The following is a 20,995-nucleotide window of genomic DNA, read 5'->3' as shown; positions in this document are numbered from 1 at the left end:
CTAAAAGCCACAGGACTACCGCCTCACTGTCCCCAGTCTACCAGCCACAGGACTACCGCCTCACTGTCCCCAGTCTACCAGCCACAAGCCTACCGCCTCACTGTCCCCAGTCTACCAGCCACAGGACTACCGCCTCACTGTCCCCAGTCTACCAGCCACAGGACTACCGCCTCACTGTCCCCAGTCTACCAGCCACAGGACTACCGCCTCACTGTCCCCAGTCTACCAGCCACAAGCCTACTGCCTCACTGTCCCCAGTCTACCAGCCACAGGACTACTGCCTCACTGTCCCCAGTCTACCAGCCACAAGCCTACCGCCTCACTGTCCCCAGTCTACCATCCACAAGCCTACCGCCTCACTGTCCCCAGTCTACCAGCCACAGGACTACCGCCATCACTGTCCCCAGTCTACCAGCCACAGGACTACCGCCTCACTGTCCCCAGTCTACCAGCCACAGGACTACCGCCTCACTGTCCCCAGTCTACCAGCCACAAGCCTACAGTCTCCAGTCTTTCCCTTTTCATATGCAATACTAAAGCTCAAAATTAGCCTGGTGGTTCAAATTCAAAACCACAACACAGCCACTGATGTATCACTCTCCTGAGACACTCACTAGGCTCATAGTCATATTGCTTACATGTCTCTCCCATGTTAATGCGCAGCTCCAACATGACCTCAACTGAGCCTGGCTGTCTAACATTTACTGTGTTCCATGTGTAGTTAGCTAGCTCATTATTATTAATAATGGAAAATCCATTGAATTTAGAACAGGATGCTATAAATAAGCTGTGCTTCCTGAGCATTTGGCTTTGCTTTGCTGTGGTGAGGAACTGTAGCCGACAGTGAGCGAACACGTAGAGGGACCGGCCTGTCAGCGCCGGGGGAGTGTACACACACAGTCGCACACACAAACACACTCACACTCATACACACTTATACACACTCGATGGCTAATGAGAGAGGAATAACAACATGGCTGTGGTTAATTGGCCTGCTCCACTGTAATCAGAATGGATGTCTTCATTCAAATGTGATTAAGAGCCAGCAGAGTGAGAGACTGACTGACTGACTGACTGATTACTGGTGTGAACAGCCTCAGAACAGCCTCAATGACCTGGTTTTGCTGGAATTGTTCTCCACTGAATGGGTGATGATGATACGATGCTGCTGTCCTATTCTCTGATGCTGTGTAGAGCAGCACTCATTAATAAGCCCTGACTAGCCGGGAACAATAGGCTGGACGTAGCTAGAGAGCTCACCAGTAGTCCCAGTCAGACAGACACTCAATACAGTACGAGGGTTGGGAATGGATGAAAGTAATATTCATCCGAGTATGAAAAATGATTTAATAACAGTTCCTAATTTTTCAGAGCAAGTATGCAAGTATTAGTGTTGGGCGTTATCCAGATTTTCATACCGTTTCTGTACCATACCGGGGTATAAGGTATTACAGAATGTGTACACAGGGGGTACAAAACTACTTAGGCAACAGATTTGTTGCGTGCACACATAATATGCCCCAGAACATGCATGCGCCAGATTTCACTCAAAAGTTATAATTTACAAAAACTTAACTTGACGTGAGACGGCTTACTTTAAACCATGAGTACGCACAGGTTCTAGTGGTTGAAGTATTGCATTGCAAGAAGGCAATAGTAGTAGCCTTGTGCAAACGGGGAATATATGACACTCTTATTCATAACAAAAAAACAGGTAGAAACAGGTAATCTAGTCACAATATACAAACATTTGCCTTTAAACATTTTTTTTTCCTTATTTAATTTCCATGATTATTGCAGAATAAAATACCCACCTTTCCTTGTCGTACTTTTCACCCCTTGATATCCAATTGGTGATTAGTCTTGTCCCATTGCTGCAACTCCCGTACGGACTCGGGAGAGGCGAGATAGAGAGCCGTGCGTCCTCCGAAACAAGACCCCGCCAAGCCGCACTGCTTCTTGACACACTGCTTGCTTAGCCCGGAAGCCTGCTGCACCAATGTGTCGGAGGAAACACTACTACTGGCGACCAAAGCCAGTGTCTATGCGCCCGGCCAGCCACAAGGAGTCACTAGAGAACAATGGGACAAGGACAACCTTGCCGGCCAAACCCTCCCCTAACCCGGATGACGCTGGACCAATTGTGCTCTGCCTCATGGGTCGAACCCGGGTCTGTAGTAACGCCTCTAGCACTGCGATGCAGTGCCTTAGACCACTGCGCCACTTGGGAGGCTCAGTTCTATCACTCATTTCATTGGATCCACATCACAGTAGTAAATAAAGATAAGCTATTTCAAGTATTTTGCTCTATGTGATCTAATCCGAAGATCAGTTTTAGAACATACGGTTCAGGCTACGTCTGAATACTGTAAAATTTCTCAAGTAGACAATATTTAATTTATAAACATAATACATACTGTATATCATAACTGTTGCAGAATAATTTCTCACCTTTTCTGGCCATGATGAGTTAATATTCCCAAAGTAGCTATACAACAAATGACTGTGTACATCTCTCATTTAATTGGGCCTGTTATATAGGATATTATCATTTCAATGTTTTGCTCTATGCATCCGACAGGGAGCGCGGTTTATAACACAGTAGATCGTAACAGGTTGAAATGTGGCATTGAAGTGTGTATGCTACCACTGTAAGTAGGCCTACTGTAGTTTTCTTTCATATTTTTGTGTAGACAATGTTTCAGAATTCGCGTGCAGTGCAGCATATTTAGGTTCGGGAAACATTATTGCATTCAAAGATCTGTTGACAGGTCCACAACAATTTGCAATAGTTTTATTCTTTCAGAAATGGTCAGAAGCTGTAAATGTCATTGCAAAAGAAAACATTCTGACAACACCTTCAAGACATTTGATCAAGTTTGCCACTGCTATTTCCTTTAGATACTGTCTTGGCTTAATTCCAACACCTTCCAGACATTTGATCAAGTTTGCCACTGCTATTTCCTTTAGATACTGTCTTGGCTTAATTCCAACACCTTCCAGACATTTGATCAAGTTTGCCACTGCTATTTCCTTTAGATACTGTCTTGGCTTAATTCCAACACCTTCCAGACATTTGATCAAGTTTGCCACTGCTATTTCCTTTAGATACTGTCTTGGCTTAATTCCAACACCTTCAAGACATTTGATCAAGTTTGCCACTGCTATTTCCTTTAGATACTGTCTTGGCTTAATTCCAACACCTTCCAGACATTTGATCAAGTTTGCCACTGCTATTTCCTTTAGATACTGTCTTGGCTTAATTCCAACACCTTCAAGACATTTGATCAAGTTTGCCACTGCAATTTCCTTTAGATACTGTCTTGGCTTAATTCCAATACTTCCAAAGTATACAGCAAATAGAGGAGTTACATTTACTTTTAAAGGTGAATTAGGGGCGTATTTCAAGTTATTATGCCCCTCTTTTTTTACGACAGGTCTGACTTATAATGGTTTCTATCTTTTTATGTGTATGTTTGGCTTGCGCCAAGTTTATAAATCTCAATATTTTTTGTATTTGGTGTTAAATTTACAATGGTTATAAATGAGGCCCCAGGGATCTTGATCCAGGAGGGATTGAATGTCTCCGCTGTAACCAAGAAGCTTGATCTTGACATCTAGTCACTTAGCTAGCACGTTAGCCAACCAAATGCATAGCTGGAGCCCTGAGCTTTGATATAATTTATTTGACACTTCTTAGATTTCTTCTAGTTATATTTAACTTATAGTTAGTTGTAAGCAGTGGTGTAGCACGCAACCCTGCAGCCCCTGCTGTATTGAAAATCATACTGTCAGTATTTCACAATACCCCGGTATACAGTATAAACAGTCTAGGAAGTATTTTTGAGTATGTTTCACAAAATGAGAATAACATTACCCTATGAATGAGGATAACCTAGTAACTACAGATAAATGTATAGTAATGATTAACTCTGTACCATCTCTAGATTCAATCCAATTGTCATTGTTATATAAAACCATTTGATCATACAGCATCCATATAGTTTCCAGTCTGAGAAGCCATAATTGTCGTTCTGTGTGTGTTCCTGAACAAGGTTCCTCCAATGACGTTGAGAGGAATATTGTGGGACCAAAGTGGAGTGACAGTGTGGTGATACCTGCCTGCCTGTTTGCCTGCCTGTAGCGGCTCAACGGAGGCGTTTTGCAACAACAGGCCTTGCAGGATCAGTGGCTTTTCATTCCCCTGTTATTCTCAGCAGGGAGGTATTGAGACAGAAAGAGAGGCATTATAAAAACCTCCCTGTTATTACAGTGAAGAAGACGGAGAGAGAACAAAGCACTGCTCTGATCCCTCATGTTCAGGTCAAAGCCTTCACATTGTGTGTTAAAACACCAGTAGTTGCTGAATAAACCACTGCCAGTCATACAGGAGAACAGGAAAGCATTGTTGTGTCAAAGTAGTGTAGCCTACCTGTAGCTAAAGCATTGTAGCATCTACATTGTGTAGCATTATAATGTGATGATGGTAATGGAGTGAAGGTGCAATTATATGGAATTGCACCTTTTCAGATTATTGTTAAATACTTCACACCTGAATAGACTTCTGTTAGGCCATGTAGAAGTCAATTATTTATACATTATTATGTGGGTAGCTATTACACAGTACTGGGATAATATTGCAAATTGAAGCTCTATATCAACTGGGGGGGCAGGAAATGTCTGTGACAAGTTGACCACAGTGAGACAGAACAGTTTTACCTTCAAGCTTGCACCTTGCTCAGTCACAGTGCAATGTCAGGAGCTGTCACTGCTTACAGACTCACTATGGTCCCTGGTGAGGAGAGTTGTCCACTGCTATCACTGTACCTCACCTCTGGATTCATTAGAAGAGAGGCATTATCCAGGGAAACGTTTGAAATGTTTTGCCGGTAGCACTCCTCTGGGATCAAACAAGGTTGACCTCTTACTACTCATGAGTGTAGAGGTCGTTGCCGTGGAGCATGATGGTGAACTTTGATAACAGCTCACGGAGGAAGAGGTTTGTCTTTGAGACAGATGGATAGTTATGCTCCTTGTGAGTTCAGACATGGTGGTCAAGCAGAACGCAGAAGTTATTTATGATGATTCGCCATTAAGTTGCCTCAGCCTGCGGTGCTGGCTTGTAGAAAAGCTCTCCTACAATTTAACAGTGGACTTTTGTAACACCCATTGCTGATTTAAAATACATTTAAAAAAAATGATGTATATGAGAGCCAGACAGCGAGAGAGATCAAATGAATCATTCATTTAGCCAAAGAAAGTAGTAAATAGCATCAGCCGTCGATTCAATAAGCAACTGATATTAGTCATGGCTTATGTGCAGGAATGAGACATTTTGTGCGTTCTGGGCTTTTCTGTGAAGGTGTTTTTAAGCAAGACATGAACTGATTATACTCTGTGATAGTGCCAGAATACGATGTGACTGTAATTCCTCACCTATATTCATACTGTAATTACTTTTCTCACAAAGCTGTGAATTTGAAAAGAGATTATACTGAATATAACTTCACACGTCCTACCTGCCAGTCTGGCTATTCTCCATGGAAGCTTAGCAAAGACACCGAGGCCAAATGATTGATCAAATTGCTTTCAGTATAGATGTCAGATGGCATGTCCTGCTGCTCTGTGTGTCTGACAGAGATGTCAGATGGCATGTCCTGCTGCTCTGTGTGTCTGACAGAGATGTCAGATGGCATGTCCTGCTGCTCTGTGTGTCTGACAGAGATGTCAGATGGCATGTCCTGCTGCTCTGTGTGTCTGACAGAGATGTCAGATGGCATGTCCTGCTGCTCTGTGTGTTTGACAGAGATGTCAGATGGCATGTCCTGCTGCTCTGTGTGTCTGACAGAGATGTCAGATGGCATGTCCTGCTGCTCTGTGTGTCTGACAGAGATGTCAGATGGCATGTCCTGCTGCTCTGTGTGTCTGACAGAGATGGGATCAAAGCTCTGTGACGGTGAATGGGGCGGCAGGGTAGCCTAGTGGTTAGAGCGTTGGACTAGTAACCGGAAGGTTGTGAGTTCAAACCCCCGAGCTGACAAGGTACAAATCTGTCGTTCTGCCCCTGAACACTGTTCCCAGGCTGTCATTGAAAATAAGAATGTGTTCTTAACTGACTTGCCTGGTTACATAAAGGTAAAATAAAATAAATAAAATAAATTCAGGCCAGATGTTCAATCACATGTAAATGGATCCGTGCTTCATGACCTCTGAGAGACTGATGGCAGACTGGGGTGAAGAGGGGATGGTCCCGACTCCAGTGTCAGCGGGCCAAAAGTGTCACCAGAGATCATGGAAGCTCTTCTATAGATGAGTGAGAAGTGCTGCTGGGCAAAACTACATCAGGTTTATGATGGTAAAGAAAGATAGAAATTGCCATGATGAGATCAGGAGGAGGAGTCGTTGACTAAATGGATTTCAGCGCAGAAAACAAACATACAAATACTGTCTGATACTATGTAGAAACACCACAAAGAACCTGACCTTCTACATGCACATTTATTTTGTGTTCTTTCGTTCTTTGGAATAATTTTAATTGCTTCATGTCTGTACTCTCTCCTTTTTAGGAATGAATTATTATTTTTACATCATGCCACACCCGGTGATTTATGTGGTAGCCGGAGCCATAGACAGAACCTTCAATAAGCTGTTGTGCTTTTATAAGACAGGTTCAGGTGGATTCTGGGAGGGGACCTCTGAACTCTAGCGTTGTATTTCATTCGTAGTGCTGAATGATGAATGTATCCAGATACCTGCTGAACATTTTGTTCATATGGCTCCACTCTACTGCATATGATCTAAACATGCAAGGTCTCACCAATGTCATATCAATGATTAATTCACTCATTTGACAATATCCTCCTACGGAATTAATAATATCATGTGTGTGCTACGCTAAATATTGTTGTTCTACTCTATTATTAATTTTGAGGTATTGTGATTCCATGGTGTAGCTGTTGATAGATCATATTGCTCAGGAAACCATCTGAATAATGAAAACCATAATGCTGCTGCTCAATACTCTTTTTAGGATGTGGGAAGAAGACAAATGTGGGAGAAAACTAAGTGTCTTTTTTAACCCCCACAGTATATGTTATGTATGATATCTTAGACGCCAGATCAAACTGTAGATTTTCCAGGACAAAAGATAGATTTTAATTTTGGCTAATCTTACAAAAATAAATCAAACTAAATTCTATTGAGTTTGATTAATGCTTTTCTGTGTAACACATTGAAATCTAACATTCAAAATGTGTGCTAAGGAAATGTGCTGGGTATGATATTTAATATCCTAAACAACAAAATAAAAATGTTTACTTTTCATTTCTAATTTTGGAACTCCAAATAAGGCTATAACTATACTTTATCACAGAGCTATAGTAGAGTAACATGTTAAACATATACAGTTGAAGTTTACGTACACCTTAGCCAAATACATTTCAACTCACTTCTTCACAAATTCTGACATTTAATCCTAGTAAAAGGTCCCTGTCTTAGGTCAGTTAGGATCACCACTTTATTTTAAGAATGTGAAATGTAAGAATAATAGTAGAGAGAATGATTTATTTAAGCTTTTATTTCTTTCATCACATTCCCAGTGGGTCAGAAGTTTACATACACTCCATTAGTATTTGGTAGCATTGCCTTGAAATGGTTAACTTGGGTCAAACGTTTCGGGTAGCCTTCCTCAAGCTTCCCACAATATGTTGGGTGAATTTTGGCCCATTCCTCCTGACAGAGCTGGTGTAACTGAGTCAAGTTTGTTGGCCTCCTTGATCACACACAATTTTTCAGTTCTGTCCACACATTTTCTATGGGTTTGAGGTCAGGGCTTTGTGATGGCCACTCCAATACCTTGACTTTGTTGTCTTTAATTTTGACACAACTTTGGAAGTATGCTTGGGGTCATTGTCCATTTGGAAGACCCATTTGCGACCAAGCTTTACCTTCCTGACTGATGTCTTGAGATGTTGCTTCAATATATCCACATAATTTTACATCCTCATGATGCCATCTATTTTGTGAAGTGCACCAGTCCCTCCTGTAGCAAAGCACCCCCACAACATGATGCTGCCACCCCCATGCTTCACTGTTGGGATGGTGTTCTTCGGCTTGCAAGCCTCTCCTTTTTCCTCCAAACATAACGATGGTCATTATGGCCAAACAGTTCTATTTTTGTTTCATCAGACCAGAGGACATTTCTCCAAAAAGTGTGATCTTTGTTCCCATGTGCAGTTGCAAACCGTAGTCTGGCTTTTTTATGGTGGTTTTGGAGCAGTGGCTTCTTCCATGCTGAGCGGCCTTTCAGGTTATGTCGACATAGGACTTGTTTTACTGTGGATATAGATACTTTTGTAACTGTTTCCTCCAGCATCTTCACAAGGTCCTTTGCGGTTGTTCTGAGATTGATTTGCACTTGTCGCACCAAAGTACGTTCATCTCTAGGAGACAGAACGCGTCTCCTTCCTGAGCAGTATGACAGCTGCGTGGATCCATGATGTTTATACTTGCGTACTATTGTTTGTACAGATGAATGTGGTACCTTCAGGCTCCCAAGGATGAACCAGACTTGTGGAGATCTACAAAAAAAAATCTGACGTCTTGGCTGATTTCTTTTGATTTTCCCATGATGTCAAGCAAAGAGGCACTGATTTTGAAGGTAGGCCTTGAAATACATCCACAGGTACACCTCCAATTGACTCAAATGATGTCAATTAGCCTATCAGTAGCTTCTAAAGCCATGACATCATTTTCTGGAATTTTCCAAGCTGTTTAAAGGCACAGTCAACACAGTATGTAAACTTCTGACCCACTGGAACTTGTGTAGTGGTTGAAAAACGAGTCTTAATGACTCCAACCTAAGTGTATGTAAACTTCTGACTTCAACCGTATGTAGGGATAGAATGTGCCATCAGGTTGTGCATGAAAGCGGAAGGGTGGCCCTGGCTAGACTGGTGCCATTTTTCCATCTCTAAAAGGTCTTCTTGTCTCCTGGGGAACAATCCTGAGGCACTCAACACTCACACTCACACTAACATTAACCAGTTCAGTGTCAAGGCTCTCTATGTGACTCCAGTATATCCAGTCAGGTTGTGATGACTGTGTTCTGTTCCTCTCTGTTTCTCTGTAGGAGACATGCCTCTCTGCCCACCGACGTCACAGAGAGCCCTTCCAGTCTGATGTCGGCCGGCTGTAGGAGAAGTTTCCCCTGCCGCAAGTGGAAGTCCGCCTCTTTTGGGTGCAGTAACATGTTATTGTTGTCCGGGTGTGTATGTGTCAAGTGCTTTCAGTGTAGCTATATGGAGCCCTAAAGCATGATAGCACTGAAATATTTTGTTTGTCTTTAATCACAACAGGACCCTTCAAGCTCAAGATGGCTTAGTGTTTGATGTGATTGTGTTGCTGATGTGAGCACAGTTCCCAATACATTGGCTTTCTGGTAGATATGTTGCACCATGTTTGAATCTCTACAGGCATATTCTAGTGAGCTGGTTGTGACACAGCATCTATCTGGGGACATGTCTGCGTTTTCTCTATACTCATTCTAATGTTGACATTCATAACGGGCATCCTGCTAATGAGATATGATGTTGTTGTATAATACCTGCCTCTATCTCTTATGCATTAGCCAAGAATGGTCTGGAGCCTGAGAGCTTCTCAACAAACGAGATGGGCGAGATTAGAGCACAAATAACACACACACACACACACACACACACACACACACACACACACACACACACACACACACACACACACACACAGCTTCAAAAGGTTGATGGGGGTTTCAACGCCTCTTCATTGCACTGTGCTTCATCATCAAATAGCAATGAGCTCCCACCCCATAGCCTACCCTCCTCATTACAGGCCAGAAATATCCCCCAAACTCATACCAGGCTTATTTCCAAAATATGTAACAGCTGTGGTATATGGAAATGAGGGAGAGAGAGACCTGGGATATGAGTATCTGATATTTTAGATGGGAATAAATTGTGAAGTTGTCATGAAGTGTGTCATTTATTTAAATGCCACAGGGTTCTATGAAGTCTTACAGAAGAGATGATGGTGAACGTACTGGGTAAATTAGTATGTCAGATCACCCATGACAACTGTGGTCTTTACCCCATGTTTGTTTCAGGAACACATTTAGGAGCTAATAGGTGAAGTGGGTTATGACAGCCATGTGATTGAAGTGTGAAAGGCTGGATTGGCAGCTCTGTTTGTTATCGTTTGTGCTTCATCATCTCCCAGACTCATTAGCATAATTAGCCCCTAGTTACCAATCATTTGACTGACGAGACAGCACAGTGCTCCAATATGCCCCCAACACATTGGTTATTTATTTGGACAATTTACTGATTTGTTATAGTTGGCTGCTATGTTAATTTAGCCCCCAGGTGGTTATTACATTAAATGTATTAACATTATTACCAAGTGTTAATTACTACAGCTCAGTATTTTTTTTGTGTGTGTGTGTGTGTGTGTGTGTGTGTGTGTGTGTGTGTGTGTGTGTGTGTGTGTGTGTGTGTGTGTGTGTGTGTGTGTGTGTGTGTGTGTGTGTGTGTGTGTGTGTGTGTGTGTGTGTGTGCGCGCGTGTTAGAGGTCAACCGATTAATCGGAATGGCCAATTAATTAGGGCTGATTTCAAGTTTTCGTAACATGCAAAACAAAAAATATATAAATGTTTTTTACACCTTTATTTAATCTTTATTTAACTAGGCAAGTCAGTTAAGAAAACATTCTTTTCAATGACGGCCTAGGAACGGTGGGTTAACTGCCTTGTTCAGGGGCAGAACAACATATTTTTTACCTTGTCAGCTCGGGGATTCAATCTTGCAACCTTACAGTTAACTAGTCCAACGCTCTAACCACCTGCTTCTCGTTGCACTCCACAAGGAGACTGCCTGTTACGCGAATGCAGTAAGAAGCCAAGGTAAGTTGCTAGCTAGCATTAAACTTATCTTATAAAAAACAATAAATTAATCAATCATAATCACTAGTTAACTACACATGGTTGATGATATTACTAGTTTATCTAGCGTGTCCTGCGTTGCATATAATCGATGCGGTGCGTATTCGCAAAAAAGGACTGTCGTTGCTCCAACGTGTAGCTAACCATAAACATCAATGCCTTTCTTAAATTCAATACACAGAAGTATATATTTTTAAACCTGCATATTTAGCTAAAAGAAATCCAGGTTAGCAGGCAATATTAACCAGGTGAAATTGTGTCACTTCTCTTGCATTCATTGCACGCAGAGTCAGGGTATATGCAACAGTTTGGGCCGACAGAGAGATACGGCAGAAATCAGGTAATGGTGGACTGAAGGAAGTTATGTAGAGCACCTCAAGATAAAATGTAATATTCAATATCGGCAAGTTAGACTAAATATTAGCACTACACAATCTGGTGGATGACAACCTTCAATCTGGATAATAACACAAAACAAATCTTAAGACTAGAGACATTTATCGACAAATATTACAAAAACAAGCAACACCCAAACATGACGGAGAGTAAGACAGGGGAACCGATTTCAAAACGGAAACGTGACTCTTCTACAGACACAGACGATTTAATATTTTCACCACCAGGAATGGTAAAGATCGAAACCGATCTGTTAAAATCAATAAATGACAAACTGGGTACACTTGAATTAGTTAGTAAGGATATAAAAGGGTTGAAGGCAAGCCTCGAGATGAGTGATGAAAAAGCTGCGACATTGGAGAAGGAAACAAACAAGTTAAAAGGGACAGTCAATAAGATTGAAACCGAAGTGAATGAAATTAAAAAGGAGAACACCGTTCTGAGAGAAGCCTTACTGGACATACAAACTAGATCCATGAGAGAGAATTTGGTACTTACAGGAATCCAGGAGAAAGAATGAGAAGTTCCTGAATCTATAGTTAGAGAATTCCTCCTTACAGTGCTTCAGATTCCACGCGAAGCTATCAACAAAATCCAACTGGAACGTGTACACCACTTCGGACAGAGAGGCCAAAGGTATGACCGCCCAATCGTTGCCAAATTTGCTTCATTTAAAGATAAAGTAATGGTTAAAAGTCTGGGTAAAAGACTTGATGGGAACAAAATTGGCATGAATGACCAGTTTCGAAAAGAAATTGCAGAACGGTGTACAGTTCTGTATCCAATTTTCAAAGAAAATAGATTAAAAGGGAAACGAGTAGCTCTCGTCATTGATAAACTATATATTGATAACCAGTTGTTCAGAGACACAAAGACTACTCCATGGCTATTTTAAAAATGACAAAGTTCTTATAGACAAGGAAAATAATGAAACAAATTCTAGCCCGGTTATGGATTGTAACAATACAATTTTAATAAATAAGCTTTTGTATATATCTTCACATATACAGTGAGGCAAAAAAGTATTTTCGTCAGCCACCAATTGTGCAGGATCTCCCACTTAAAAAGATGAGAGAGGCCTGTAATTTTCATCATAGGTACACTTCAACTATGACAGACAAAATGAGAAAAAAAATCCAGAAAATCACATTGTAGGATTTTTAATGAATTTATTTGCAAATTATGGTGGAAAATAAGTATTTGGTCACCTACAAACAAGCAAGATTTCTGAAGAATCAACAACAAGTGGGACACAATCATGAAGTGGAACGACATTTATTGGATATTTATTGGATATTTCACATTTTTTTTAACAAATCAAAAACTGAAAAATTGGCCGTGCAAAATTATTCAGCCCCTTTACTTTCAGTGCAGCAAACTCTCTCCAGAAGTTCAGTGAGGATCTCTGAATGATCCAATGTTGACCTAAATGACTAATGATGATAAATACAATCCACCTGTGTGTAATCAAGTCTCCGTATAAATGCACCTGCACTGTGATAGTCTCAGAGGTCCGTTAAAAGCGCAGAGAGCATCATGAAGAACAAGGAACACACCAGGCAGGTCCGAGATACTGTTGTGAAGAGGTTTAAAGCCGGATTTGGATACAAAAAGATTTTCCAAAGCTTTAAACATCCCAAGGAGCACTGTGCAAGCGATAATATTGAAATGGAAGCAGTATCAGACCACTGCAAATCTACCAAGACCTGGCCGTCCCTCTAAACTTTCAGCTCATACAAGGAGAAGACTGATCAGAGATGCAGCCAAGAGGCCCATGCTCACTCTGGATGAACTGCAGAGATCTACAGCTGAGGTGGGAGACTCCGTCCATAGGACAACAATCAGTCGTATATTGCACAAATCTGGCCTTTATGGAAGAGTGGCAAGAAGAAAGCCATTTCTTAAAGATATCCATAAAAAGTGTTGTTTAAAGTTTGTCACAAGCCACCTGGGAGACACACCAAACATGTGGAAGAAGGTGCTCTGGTCAGATGAAACCAAAATTGAACTTTTTGGCAACAATGCAAAACGTTATGTTTGGCGTAAAAGCAACACAGCTCATCACCCTGAACCTACCATCCCCACTGTCAAACATGGTGGTGGCAGCATCATGGTTTGGGCCTTTCTTCAGCAGGGACAGGGAAGATGGTTAAAATTGATGGGAAGATGGATGGAGCCAAATACAGGACCATTCTGGAAGAAAACCTGATGGAGTCTGCAAAAGACCTGAGACTGGGACGGAGATTTGTCTTCCAACAAGACAATGATCCAAAACATAAAGCAAAATCTACAATGGAATGGTTCAAAAATAAACATATCCAGGTGTTAGAATGGCCAAGTCAAAGTCCAGACCTGAATCCAATCGAGAATCTGTGGAAAGAACTGAAAACTGCTGTTCACAAATGCTCTCCATCCAACCTCACTGAGCTCGAGCTGTTTTGCAAGGAGGAATGGGAAAAAATGTCAGTCTCTCGATGTGCAAAACTGATAGAGACATACCCCAAGCGACTTACAGCTGTAATCGCATCAAAAGGTGGCGCTACAAAGTATTAACTTAAGGGGGCTGAATAATTTTGCACGGCCAATTTTTCAGTTTTTGATTTGTTAAAAAGGTTTGAAATATCCAATAAATGTCATTCCACTTCATGATTGTGTCCCAATTGTTGTTGATTCTTCACAAAAAAAATACAGTTTTATATCTTTATGTTTGAAGCCTGAAATGTGGCAAAAGGTTGCAAAGTTCAAGGGGGCCGAATACTTTCGCAAGGCACTGTATATATAAAGATCCAGTCCATTTAAACATTTGGAGACCTCTTACACTTCAGTGTTGTGATGCAAAAATCCTAGCAAAATGCTTGGCGCATAGAATTTAAAAAGTATTGTCTGATATTATTCATCCTAATCAGACAGGTTTTTTACATGGACGATACATTGGAGATAATATAAGACAGGACTGGAAACAATAGAATACTATGAAATATCGGGGACACCAGGCCTGGTTTTCATAGCTGATTTTGAAAAGGCGTTTGATAAAGTACGACTGGAGTTTATATATAAATGCCTAGAATATTTCAATTTTGAGAAATCTCTTATAAAATGGGTTAAAGTTATGTATAGTAATAGTGTAAAATAGTAAATAATGGCTACGTCTCAGAAAGTTTTAAACTCTCTAGAGGAGTAAAACAAGGTTGTCCACTATCGGTATATCTATTTCTTATTGCCATCGAAATGTTAGCTGTTAAGATTAGATCAAACAATAATATTAAGGGATTAGAAATCCGTGGCTTAAAAACTAAGGTGTCATTGTATGCTGATGATTCATGTTTTCTTTTAAAACCACAATTAGAATCTCTCCACAGCCTCATAGAGGATCTAGATACTTTTGCTATTCTCTCTGGATTAATACCAAATTAGGATAAATGTACTATATTACATATTGGATCACTAAAAAATGCAGATTTTACATAACCATGTAGTTTACCAATAAAATGGTCCGACGGAGATGTGGACATACTCGGTATACAAATCCCAAAAGAAAGAAATGATCTCACTCCAATAAATTTTTATAGAAAGTTAGCAAAAATAGATCAAATCTTGCTACCGTGGAAAGGAAAATACCTGTCTATTTGTGGAAAAATCACCCTGATTAACTCTTTAGTCATATCACAGTTTACCTATTTGCTTATGGTTTTGCCTACACCTAGTGACATGCTTTTTAAATTATATGAACATAAAATATTCAATTTTATTTGGAACGGCAAGCCAGATAAAATTAAAAGGGCCTATTTATATAACGAATATGAATTTGGAGGGCAGAAATGATTAAATATTAAAGCATTAGACATCTCAGTAAAGGCATCAGTCATACAAAAGTTATACTTAAATCCAAACCGGTTCTCTCGTAAATTTGTACAAATGTCTCATCCTATGTTCAAGAAGTGCCCTTTTCCCTTTATTCAGATTACACCGGCCTACTTTCGAAATATCTTTCTTTTTTTAAACTAGTCTTAGTTGCAATTTCAGTTTAATCCACCAGAAAAGGCAGAACAAATATTACAACAAATATTGTGGTTAAATTCAAATATACTAATTGATTAAAAAAACTGTATTTTTCGAAGAAGTTTTTAAAAAAAAAGGTATACTTTTTGTGAATGATATCATAAATAGGACTGGTGGAGTTATGTCACACATGCAGCTAACACAGACATATGGAAATGTCTGCTCTACCCAAAATCACAACCAATTAATTGCAGCATTACCACAAAAATGGAAGAGGCAAGTAGAAGGGGGAAAAGTAAGGAACTTGTATGTCGGCCCTGTATTAAAGAACATAAATGGTTAAAGAAAAGTGTGATGAATAAAAACATATACATATTTCATTTAAGGACCAAAAAACTGACAGCTGTGCCATATAATTTGCAAAATAGTTGGGAAGAGATTTTCTATGTACCCATTCCATGGCACAGGGTTTATGAATTGATTCGCAAAACAATGCCGGATGCAAAACTTAGAATTTTTAAATTGAAATTACTATACAAAATTCTTGCAAACAATAGAATGTTATATATATGGGGAATACAATCTTCCCAGCTCTGAAGATTCTGCTGTGAGGAGGCAGAGTCATTGTATCATTTATTTTGGTATTTTCCATATGTAGCTCGTTTTTGGTCACAGGTCCAGGAATGGCTGAAGAATTGCAGCATTTGCCTAGAACTAACGCTGCAATACTGGGTGATTTGAAAACTCATCGTCAATTAATAACCTCTTGCTCCTACTTGAGACGCAGACGTCCCAACTAGAGCTCTGGAAATGCAAATGTGCTACGCTAAACGCTAATAGTATTAGTTAAAACGCAAACGTTCATTAAAATACACATGCTTGGTATTGAATTAAAGCTACACTCGTTGTGAATCCAGGCACCAAGTCAGATTTTTAAAATGCTTTTCGGCGAAAGCATGAGAAGCTATTATCTGATAGCATGTAACACCCCAAAAGACCCGTAGGGGATGTAAACAAAATAATTAGCATAGTCGGCGCTACACAAACCGCACAATAAAATATAAAACATTCATTACCTTTGACCATCTTCTTTGTTGGCACTCCTTGATGTCCCATAATCAATACTGGGTCTTTTTTTCGATTAAATCGGTCCATATATAGCCTAGATATCGATCTATGAAGACTGTGTGATAAACGTAAAAAAAGTAGCGTTTCATAACGTAACGTCATTTTTTAAAAGTTAAAAAGTCGACGATAAACTTTCACAAAACACTTCGAAATACTTTTCTAATGCAACTTTAGGTATTAGTACACGTTAATAAGCGATAAAAATCATCAGGAGGCGATGTAAATTCGATTGCTGGTAGTCTGGAAAAAATGTCCGGAAAAACACCGGGCCAATACATCAAGTTGGAGGTCGGAGGGAATCGGTTCCCTTTGGTCGGTTCTACCAAGAATCAAATCCGAATCAAATGAGAAGACTCTATACATCCTGTGGAAGCTGTAGGTACTGCAACCTCGGCCTCATTTAATACGGTTCACCTTTAACAATGGGTTGAAGTGGCGCATGGATATTTTTTTCCACTTTCAGTGATCAGATTTTCCTGCGCTTTTCGATGAAACAGACGTTCTGTTATAGTCACAGCCGTGATTTAACCAGTTTTAGAAACGTTAGAGTGTTTTCTATACACACATACTAATCATATGCATATATTATATTCCTGGCATGAGTAGCAGGACGCCAAAATGTTGCGCGATTTTTAACAGAATGTTCGAAAAAGTAGGGGGTAGGCTTAAGAGGTTTTAATTAATCAATAATATCTAAAAAAAAAAAATAGCAAAAACATTTATTTTTAATTTACAATCCATAGAAGCTATGAGAATAGAAATGTTCAATTTGTTTGTGAAGCATCACAGCACAGTTGAAAAATATATGGCAAATAGAAATCCAAAATGGATGATGTTGAGAGATAGATGTGAGAGGTTGAATGGAGCTGAAGGGTGGGACTAATAACAAGATAAACCATGTAAAACATACGGGGTCTATAAAATGTATATAGGTTCAGAACTTTTGTTACAAATAGAAATCAAACTGGATGGACATCAGAAATAGAGGAAGGACTAAAAACAAACAAAAAATAACTTTTGTAAAATAGACTGTCTGTAAAATGTGTATAAGATGTATAAATTGAAGGTAAAAGTGTTTATTAGTTTACTCCAATTGGGGTAATCGGCGGTAGGGTTTGCGGGGAATAATAACAAAGGTATATTCTTTAAAAGTATGTATATCTATATAGGTATGTGTATGTATACAGTGGGGCAAAAAAAGTATTTATTCAGCCACCAATTGTGCAAGTTCTCCCACTTAAAAAGATGAGAGAGGCCTGTAATTTTCATCATATGTCCACTTCAACTATGACAGACAAAATTAGGAAAATAAATCCAGAAAATCACATTGTAGGATTTTTTATGAATTTATTTGCAAATTATGGTGGAAAATAAGTATTTGGTCACCCACAAACAAGCAAGATTTCTGGCTCTCACAGACCTGTAACTCCTTCTTTAAGATGCTCCTCTGTCCTCCACTCGTTAATGCTCTCTTGGAGTAGTTGTTCCCCTTGCTCTGCATAGGTAACGCTGCTTCGAGGGTGGCTGTTGTCGATGTGTTCCTGGTTCGAGCCCAGGTAGGGGTGAGGAGAGGGACGGAAGCTATACTGTTACACTGGCAATACTAAAGTGCCTATAAGAACATCCAATAGTCAAAGGTATAGGAAATACAAATGGTAGAGAGATAAATAGTCCTATGATTCCTATAATAACTACAACCTAAAACTTCTTACCTGGTAATATTGAAGACTCATGTTTAAAGGAACCACCAACTTTCATGTGTTCTCATGTTCTGAGCAAGGAACTTTCTTACATTGCACATATAGCACTTTTACTTTCTTCTCCAACACTTTGTTTTTGCATTATTTAAACCAAATTGAACATGTTTCATTATTTATTCGAGGCTAAATAGATTTTATTGGTTTATTATATTAAGTTAAAATAAGTGTTCATTCAGTATTGTTGTAATTGTCATTATTACAAATAAAATAAATCGTCCGATTAATCGGTATCTGCTTTTTTTGGGTCCTCCAATAATCAGTATCGGCGTTGAAAAAAATCAGAATTGGTCGACCTCTAGTGTGTGTGTGTGTGTGTGTGTATATATATATATTTATATTATATTATATACAATGGACAATGACCCCCAAGCATACTTCCAAAGTTGTGGCAAAATGGCTTAAGGACAACAAAGTCAATGTATTGGAGTGGCCATCACAAAGCCCTGACCTCAATCCTATAGAAAATTTGTGGGCAGAACTGAAAAAGCATGTGCGAGCAAGAAGGCCAACAAACCTGACTCAGTTACACCAGCTCTGTCAGGCAGAATGGGACAAAATTCACCCAACTTATTGTGGGAAGCTTGTGGAAGGCTACCCGGAACGTTTGACCCAAGTTAAACAATTTCAAGGCATTGCTTCCAAATAATAATTGAGTGTATTGGAACTTCTGACCCACTGGGAATGTGATGAACGAAATAAAAGCTGAGATAAATCATTCTCTCTACTATCATTCTGACATTTCACATTCTTAAAATAAAGTGGTGATCCTAACTGACCTAAGTCAGGGACTTTTTACTAGGATTAAAGTATGATCTTTCTTTTTTATGGCGGTTTTGGAGCAGTGGCTTCTTCCATGCTGAGCGGCCTTTCAGGTTATGTCGCTATAGGACTTGTTTTACTGTGCTTATAGATACTTTTGTACCTGTATCCGCCAGCATCTTCACAAGGTCCTTTGCTGTTGTTCTGAGATTGATTTGCACTTTTCTCACCAAAGTACGTTAATCTCTAGGAGATAGAACACGTCTCCTTCCTGAGCGGTATATGACGGGTGCGTGGTCCCATGGTGTTTATACTTGCGTACTATTGTTTGTACAGATGAACGTGGTACCTTCAGGCGTTTAGAAATTTCACCCAAGGATGAACCAGACTTGTGGAGGGCTACCATTTTTTAACTGATGTCTTTGCTGATTTCTTTTGATTTTCCCATGATGTCAAGTGAAGAGGCACTGAGTTTGAAGGTAGGCCTTGAAATACATCAACAGGTACACCTCCAATTGACTCAAATTATGTCAATTAGCCTATCAGAATGTTCTAAAGCCATGACATCATTTTCTGGAATTGTCCAAGCTGTTTAAAGGCACAGTCAACTTAGTGTATGTAAACTTCTAATCCATTGGAATTGTGATACTGTGCATTATAATTGAAATAATCTGTCTGCAAACAATTGTTGGAAAAATTACTTATGTCATGCACAAATTAGTTGTCCTAACCGAATTGCCAAAACTATAGTTTGTTAACAAGAAATTTGTGGAATGGTTGAAAAACGAGTATTAATGACTCCAAATTAAGTGTATGTAAACTTCTGACTTCAACTGTGTGTGTATATATATATATATATATATTGTAGGCCTTAATAATACATATTATATATATATATATATTGTAGGCCTTAATAATACATGGTTTTGGCTCTTCTTTATGTTTTGTGAAGTTGCCTTTGTCCTCCCTGCCTGAAAAAAGTCTTTAAAAAATAATTCTACCACAACACAAAGACACAGTTAGTCACACTCAAGGTTAATGTAACAGATTCGTTTACGGGTAAAATGAAAAACTGCCATTTACTCCAGAAGCTAAGGCGAAGGGATGTCAAACAATTTCTATTTATTTTATAATGATTCTCGGCGGTGACACGTTAGGCCTGTAGGAGGCCCATATTAATAAGAGTGAATTATCTTCATGCCTGTGTGTGTACTGGCAGTATTTCTGTGTGTGTGCACGTTCAGTATTGGAGAAGAAGAGATGAAATATTATTAGTGTGGGATTTCATATATGAGCTGCTGTTTCATCGCTTTTAGCATGCTGAATCATTTTTTCATTTATTGATATTTGCCTGTATGCTAATGTTTAACTGAAAAGCAGTACTGGATGTTTTTCTGTGAGTACTTTCAGTATTACACACAGGTTGTGATGCTGTTTTAAACTGGTTTTGATGTTGTTGTATTTTTCACACACACATACAGAACATGTCGTAGAAACTGCTTAAGTTTAAATTGTTTTGTGCAGTTTAAACTGTTAAGTACATGGGATGTTCGGAATTGTTGACGGTGCAACTTTGGCCTTAAGCGACGATGTTAGATAAAGCAGTCAATACCGAGGCAGCATTATAGACAAAGATTGTCTCCCTCGTGGTGCATGTAAAGCAAAATGGAGAAATCTCTGAAGAGTAGCCGTCACATTGCAGGTGAACAACACCGTTAATATAAGAAACTCTAATAACACAAACATACCCCCTGGGAATAACTTGTTCAGGCTTCTATTTCCTCTCTGTTTCTCTGCCTCTTTCTTTCCCTCTCATATACAAAGCAAATCCTCTTTTTCTGTTAGAATTGAGGCATGACCCTCTCTTCCTTTTGTGATTTCTAAGCAGTAGCCAAGATACTGTATGTTAAGGCTACGTTTCAGGGCCCTGTATGGCTCCTATATCTGCCTGTATCTGGGTAGTAGGTCTATTTCATGGGGA

General features: G+C 39.6%; 1 protein-coding gene across 2 annotated transcripts in view; it reads left to right on the top strand.

Moving 5' to 3' along the window:
- The window catches only part of LOC112222218 (IQ motif and SEC7 domain-containing protein 1-like), a 234,861-nt gene that overhangs the window by 63,546 nt on the left and 150,320 nt on the right, over window positions 1-20,995 (top strand). For both annotated transcript variants that reach the window (XM_042303993.1, XM_042304000.1), the window contains exon 3: window positions 9,131-9,238. In XM_042303993.1, coding sequence (XP_042159927.1) covers window positions 9,131-9,238 — 108 coding nt within the window. The remainder of the gene's footprint in view (window positions 1-9,130; window positions 9,239-20,995) is intronic.

This window comes from Oncorhynchus tshawytscha, linkage group LG22 (genome assembly GCF_018296145.1).
Source record: "Oncorhynchus tshawytscha isolate Ot180627B linkage group LG22, Otsh_v2.0, whole genome shotgun sequence".
Lineage (NCBI taxonomy): Eukaryota > Metazoa > Chordata > Actinopteri > Salmoniformes > Salmonidae > Oncorhynchus > Oncorhynchus tshawytscha.
Note: the sequence above shows the minus strand (reverse complement) of the source record. Positions and strands in the feature narration are given on the sequence as shown.